The sequence below is a fragment of the Coturnix japonica genome, unplaced genomic scaffold (genome assembly GCF_001577835.2).
Source record: "Coturnix japonica isolate 7356 unplaced genomic scaffold, Coturnix japonica 2.1 chrUnrandom639, whole genome shotgun sequence".
Lineage (NCBI taxonomy): Eukaryota > Metazoa > Chordata > Aves > Galliformes > Phasianidae > Coturnix > Coturnix japonica.
Genome location: NW_015440006.1, coordinates 21,364 through 28,407, shown reverse-complemented (window position 1 = coordinate 28,407; position 7,044 = coordinate 21,364). Strand labels below are relative to the sequence as shown.

The window sequence follows — 7,044 nt, the reverse complement described above, 5'->3', positions numbered from 1 at the left end:
AATAGCTGCATAAGCTCAATCTGCGCGGTCACTATTAGACGTCAATGTGCGGACAATCGGGGGTCACATGGGAGATACCAATGGGGATCATGGGGGCAGATCGGGAGTTCACATGGGAAGTCAATGTGGGTTCAATGGAAGTCAATGGAGTTCAATGGGAGTCAATGGGGGCAATGGAAGTCCAATGGGGGGGCAATGGGAGTCAATGAATCAATGGAAGGCAATGGAGTCAATGGGAGTCCAATGGAAGTCAAGGGGGCAATGGGAGTCAATGGGAGTCAATGGGGCAATGGGAGTCAATGGGGGTCAATGGGAGTCAATGGGGGGGCAATGGACCAGGTGACTCTCCACCCGTACCGGGTCAATGGGAGTCAATGGGGGCAATGGCGGCACATTCGAGGGAGCTCAAATGGGAGGTCAATGGGTGGAGTTCAATGGAGTCAGTGGGGGGCAACAGAACGTCAGAATGAGGGGCAATGGGGGGCAATAGAAGTCAATGGGAGTCAATGGGGCAATGGAGTCAATGGGAGTCAATGGGAGTCAAGTCGGGGGCATATGGGAGTCCAATGGGAGTCAAATGGGAGTCAATGGGAGTGGCAAATGGGGGCAATGGGTGGGCAATGGGAGTCAATGGGTAGGTCAATTGAGAAGTCGTTCACCATCGGGCAACAAGAAGTCAAATGTGTGGGGAGTCACGCTAATATGGACAGTCAAATGCGGGGGCAACACGAGACAGTCACATGGGTCAATGGTAAGTCAATGGGCATCCAATGGCGCAATGGTATGGGAGTCAAGGGAGTCAATGGAAGTCTAATGGAGTCAATGGGAATCATGCGAAGTCAATGGGGTGGCAAATGGGGGGCAATTTGGAAGTCAATGAGGGGCAATGGGCTAGGAGGGCTCGGGGGTTCAATGGGAGTCAATGAGGGGCAATGGGACCCTGATTCCAGTCAGAGCGTCAATGGGAGTCAAGGGGAGTCAATGGGGCAATAGAATCAATGGGTGGGCCATAGAAGTCAATGGGGGCAATTAGAAGTCAATGGGGGGCAATGGGGGTCTTATGGGATCAATGGATGTCAATGGAATCAAAGGGAGTCAATGGGGAGTCAATGGAGTCAATGGAGTCAATGGGAGTCAATGCGGAGTTCAATGGGAGTCAATGGGGCAATGGGAGTCAATGGGAGTCAATGGGGGTCAATGGAAGTCAATGGAGATCAATGGAGTCAATGGGGGGAAAGGGAGTTCAAATGGAAGTCCAATGGGAGTTTCATGGAGAGTCAGTTTGGGGGCAATGGGAGTCGAATAGAGATATATGGTGGACGTCAATGGGAGTCAATGGGGGCAAGGGGAGTCAATGGAGTCAATGGGAGTCAATGGGAGTCAATGAAGCAATTGGGAGGGGGCAATGGAGTCCCGTCCTCCTTCAATGGGGGCCAAAAAATCTCAAATGGGGGTCTATGGAAGTCATATGGGGGGCAATAGAAAGTCAATGGGAGTCAATGGGGGTCGGCCCTGTACCCGACTATGGGAGTCAAGGGGGGCGAAAAATAGAAGTCAATGGGGGGCAATGGGGGCAATAGAAGTCAATGGGAGTCAATCGGGATTCAATGGGAGTCAATGTGGAGTCAATGGGGGGCAAGGGAGTCAAATGGGGGACCCCCTCCACCCCCTCCAATAGCGGACGTCAATGGGAGTCCAATGGGGGCACCGCCACACGCCGCAGCCCACTGGACCGCCAACATGAGTAATGGAGTCAATGGGGGGCAATGGGAGTCAATGGGATTCAAATGGGGGGCAATGGGAGTCAATGGGGGCAAATGGGAGTTCAATGCGGGGGCAATGGGGTTGCTCTATTTTTAACTGGGTCCCTATGCGGTTCCCGTATGGGTCCCTATGGCGTCCCTATGGGGTCTCTATGTGTTCCATATGGGTCTCTATGGGTCTCTATGGGTCCCTATGCGGTCTCTGATGTGTCCCTATGGGTCTATGGGTCCCTAGTGGGTCCCTATGGGTATCTTATGGGTCTCTATGGATCCCAATAAGTATCTATGGGTCCCAATGGTCCCCATTGACTCCCATTGAGTTTCTTATGGGTCGCCCCCCAATGGGTCTCTATGAGTCCCTATGGGTCCCCTATGGGTCTCTATGGGTCCCTTATGGGTTCTTAATGCGGTTCAATGGGTCTCTATGGGACTTCATGGGTCTCTATGGGTCCCTATGGGTCCCAATTAGGTTCTATGGGTCCTATGGCTCTCTATGGGTCCCAATGGGTTCTAATGGGGTGCCCCACCCCCCGCCACCTGAACAACCCAGCCCAGCCCCCCCCCCGCCCACGCTCACACCGAATAACCCCGCTACCGCTCACCCCTATCCGCGTCCTCCGCCAGATCGGCCCCGCCTTCCGACCGCTCCCCCCACCCCCCCCCCACACCCCCCCCCAATGGGCTCTCTTATCGCGGACTCAATGGGTCCCTATGGGTCCCAATGGGTCCATGGGGTCTCTGTGGGTCCCAATGGGTCCCAATGGTCTAATGGGTCTTCTATGGGTCCCAATGGGTCACAATGGGTCTCTTATGGGCCCAATGGAGTTCTAATTGGGTCCAATGGGGTCTCTATGGGTCTCATATCGGGGTCTTGGGTTCTCTAGAGGGGTCCCAACAGGTCATATCATGAGGTCTTTATTGGAGGTCTATGGGGCTTCCTAATGGTCACCAGTAGGTCCTATGGGCCAATGATGCTCTCTATGGGTCCCTATAGGGGTCACCAATGGCTCTCTATGGTCCCTATTGGGTCCCAATGGGTCTCTTACTGGGTCCCCACTGGGTCTCTTGGGTCCTCATACCCACCTGTTAAAATCATCATATCCTTGCCGTCCATGCTCAAGCCCCTCGAAATGAGTGTTCCCCCCCATATATGGGGCCATGTGGAAATAAGCGTGTGCCAGGAACCCCCCCTCCCCATCGAAGGGGGAGCTGTCCCCATGGCTCCCTATGGGGCTCTATGGCTCCCTATGGGTCCCTATGGGACCCAATGGGTCCAGCTGCCTCCCTATGGTACTCAATGGCGTCTCTATAGCCAGGGTCCCAATGGCAGGTCCAATAGGTTCTTAAATGGGTCCAATGGGTCTCTATGGGTCTCTTGATGGCGTCCCAATGGGTTACTAATGGGGTCCAATGGGTCTCTAGTGCGGTCCCAATGGGTCTCTATGCGGTGCCAATGCGGTCCCAACGTGGGTCCAATGGGTCTCGTATGGGGTCTATGGGGTCTCTATGGTCTCTATGAGGTCCCTATGGGTCCCAATGGGTCCAATGGGATTCTATGGGTCCAATAGGTCTTTATTGGGTCTTTATGGGTCTTTTGGGTTTCCTATGGGTTCCTATGGCGGGGTCTCTATGGGTCCCAATGGGTTCTAATGCGCGAATCTAGTGCGTCCCAATGGTTCCCTATGGGTCCCTATGGCGTCCCTATACCCACCTGTTTAAAAATCATCATTCCTCTCCGTCCATGGCTCAGCCCCATCAAATGATGTCCGCTTCCCATCGCGGCGTGCCGGGGAAATAAAGGACTTGTTGCCAGGCGAGACCCCCCTCCCCATCGAAGGGGGAGCAATGTCCCCATGGACCTCCCTATGGGCTCTATGGCTCCCTAATGCGTCCAATGGTCCAGTGCCTCCCTATCGGACTCAATGGTCTCTTCTATGGGTCCCAATGGGTTCTAATGGGTCCAATGTCTCTCTATGGGACTCAATGGGTCCCTATGGGTCCCTATGGGTCCCTATGGGTCCAATGGGATTCTATGGGTCCCTATGGGTCCCTATGGATCCAATGGGTCTCTATGGGTCCCTATGGGTCTTTATGGGTTCTAATGGGTTCAATGGCTCTCTATGGGACTCAATGGGTCTCTATGGGTCCAATGGGTCTCTATGGGTCCCAATGGGTCCCAATGGGTCCAATGGGTCTCTATGGGTCCCAATGGGTCCAGTGGGATTCTATGGGTCTCTATGGGTCCAATGGGTCCCTATGGGTTCCTATGGGTCTTTATGGGGTCTATGGGTCCCTATGGGTTCCTATGGGTCTCTATGGGTCCCAATGGGTTCTAATGGGAATCTATGGGTCCAATGGGTCCCTATGGGTCCCTATGGGTCCAATGGGTCTCTATGGGTCTTTATGGGGTCTATGGGTCTCTATGGGTCCCAATGGGTCCAATGGGTCTTTATGGGGTCTATGGGTCCCTATGGGTCCCTATGGGTCCCTATGGGTCCCAATGGGTCCAATGGGTTTCTATGGGTCCCAATATGTTCTAATGGGTCCAATGCCTCACTATGGGACTCAATGGGTCTCTATGGGTCCCAATGGGTCCAATGGGTCCCTATGGGTCCAATGGGATTCTATGGGTCCCTATGGGTCTCTATGGGTCCCAATAGGTCTTAATGGGTCTTTATGGGGTCTATGGGTCCCTATGGGTCCAATGGGTCTCTATGGGCCTTTATGGGGTCTATGGGTCCCTATGGGTTCCTATGGGTCTCTATGGGTCCCAATGGGTTCTAATGGGTATCTATGGGTCCCAATGGCTTTCTATGGGATTCTATGGGTCTGATACCTGTCAGGTCATCATTCCTTGCCGTCCATGGCTCAGCCCCATCGAAGTGAGTGTCCCCCCCTATATGGGGTCCGGGGAAATAAGCGTGTGCCAGGAACCCCCCCTCCCCATCGAAGGGGGAGCTNCTTATAGGGTCTATAGGGGGCTTATAGGGTCTATAGGGTCTGAGGGGGATCTTATAGGGTCTATAGGGTCTATAGGGGGCTTATAGGGTCTATAGGGTCGGGGGGGTCCTATAGGGTCCTATAGGGGTTGTGGGGTCCTATAGGGTCCTATAGGGCCGGGGGTGATCCTATAGGGTCCTATAGGGACTTTATAGGGTCAGCCCCCCCCCATTTGGGGTCGCTGTGGGTCCGTGCCGCCCCATTGATCCCTGTCATCGTTATTTATGGCCCCGCGCTGCGATCGATGGAGGCGGAACCGAGACCCTATAAACCCCCCCGCCCTATAGATCACCCCATAGATCCACCCTATAGATCCACCCTATAGATCCACCCCATAGACCCCCCCGCCCCATAGATGGAGCCCCCCTGCCCCATAGATCCCCATATATGGACTGGGGGATGTTATGGGGCGGTTATGGGGCGGCTATAGGGCCGTTATGGGGCTGTTATGGGGCGGCTATGGGGTGGCTATGGGGCGGTTATAGGGCCGTTATGGGGTCGTTAGTTATGGGGTGGCTATGGGGTGGTTATGGGGTAGTTATAGGGCCGTTATGGGGCTGTTATGGGGCGGCTATGGGGCGGCTATGGGGCGGTTATAGGGCCGTTATGTTATGGGGTGGCTATAGGGCTGTTATGGGGCTGTTATGGGGCGGCTATGGGGCGGTTATAGGGCCGTTATGGGGTGGTTATAGGGCCGTTATGGGGCCGTTAGTTATGGGGCTGTTATGGGGTGGCTATGGGGCGGCTATGGGGTAGTTATAGGGTCTGTTATGGGGTCTGCTATGGGGCTGCTATGGGGTCTGTTATGGGGTCTGCTATGGGGTCTGTTATGGGGTCTGTTATGGGGTCTGTTATGGGGTCTGCTATGGGGTGTGATATGGGGTCTGATATGGGGCTGTTATGGGGTTCTTATGGGGCTGTTATGGGGTCTGCTATGGGGGCTGATATGGGGTGTTATAGGGTCTGATATGGGGCTTCTATGGGGTCTGTTATGGGGTCTGCTATGGGGCTGTTATGGGGCTGTTATGGGGTCTGTTATGGGGTCTGTTATGGGGTCTGCTATGGGGTCTGCTATGGGGCTGCTATGGGGTCTGTTATGGGGTGTGATATGGGGCTGTTATGGGGTGTGATATGGGGCTGTTATGGGGCTGTTATGGGGTCTGTTATGGGGTCTGTTATGGGGCTGCTATAGGGTTCTTATGGGGCTGCTATGGGGTTCTTATGGGGCTGCTATGGGGCTGCTATGGGGTTCTTATAGGATGTGGGGCTGCTATAGGGTTCTTATGGGGCTGTTATGGGGTCTGTTATGGGGTCAGTTATAGGGTTCTTATGGGGCTGTTATGGGGTTCTTATGGGGCTGCTATGGGGCTGTTATGGGGTATGGGGCAGTTATGGGGCTGCTATGGGGTTCCTATGGGGTTCTTATGGGGCTGCTATGGGGCTGTTATGAGGTTCTTATAGGATGTGGGGCTGCTATGGGGTTCCTATGGGGTTCTTATGGGGTTCTTATGGGGCTGCTATAGGGTTTTTAATGGGGTTTCCTATGGGGTTTCCTATAGGGTTTTCAATGGGGTTTCTAATGGGGTTTCCTATGGGGTTTCCTATGGGGTTTCCTATGGGGTTTCCTATGGGGTTTCCTATGGGGTTTCCTATGGGATTTCCTATAGGGTTTATAATAGGGTTTGTATTGGGATTTCCTATGGGGTTTCCTATTGGGGTTTTTAATGGGGTTTCCTATGGGGTTTCCTATAGGGTTTCCTATGGGATTTCCTATGGGGTTTCCTATAGGATTTCCTATAGTGTTTCCTATGGGATTTCCTATGGGGTTTATAATAGGGTTTGTATTGGGATTTCCTATGGGGTTTCCTATGGGGTTTCCTATGGGGTTTCCTATGGGGTTTCTAATGGGGTTTCCTATAGGGTTTCCTATGGGGTTTCCTATAGGGTTTCCTATAGGGTTTCCTATGGGGTTTCCTATAGGGTTTCCTATGGGGTTTTTAATGGGGTTTCCTATAGGGTTCACTATGGGGTTTTATATGGGTTATATGGGATATATGGGATATATGGGATATATGGGATCCTATGGGACCCTATGGGACCCTATGGGATCCTATGGGATATATGGGATATATGGGATATATGGGACCCTATGGGATCCTATGGGACCCTATGGGATCCTGTGGGGCTGTGAAACCCTATGGGGCTCCTATGGGGCTGTGGGGCTCCTATGGGGTCTGTGTGGTGCCCCTATCCCCCCCTATAACCCTATATCCGCCCCATA

The 7,044-nt window shown here is 53.3% G+C and overlaps 1 protein-coding gene across 1 annotated transcript in view; it reads right to left on the bottom strand.

Moving 5' to 3' along the window:
* LOC107307506 (matrix metalloproteinase-14-like) overlaps nucleotides 1–7,044 on the bottom strand; it is a 35,783-nt gene that overhangs the window by 10,842 nt on the left and 17,897 nt on the right. Inside the window, exon 3 of the mRNA XM_032441835.1 lies at nucleotides 4,600–4,697. Within this exon, the coding sequence (XP_032297726.1) occupies nucleotides 4,600–4,697 (98 nt within the window). The remainder of the gene's footprint in view (nucleotides 1–4,599; nucleotides 4,698–7,044) is intronic.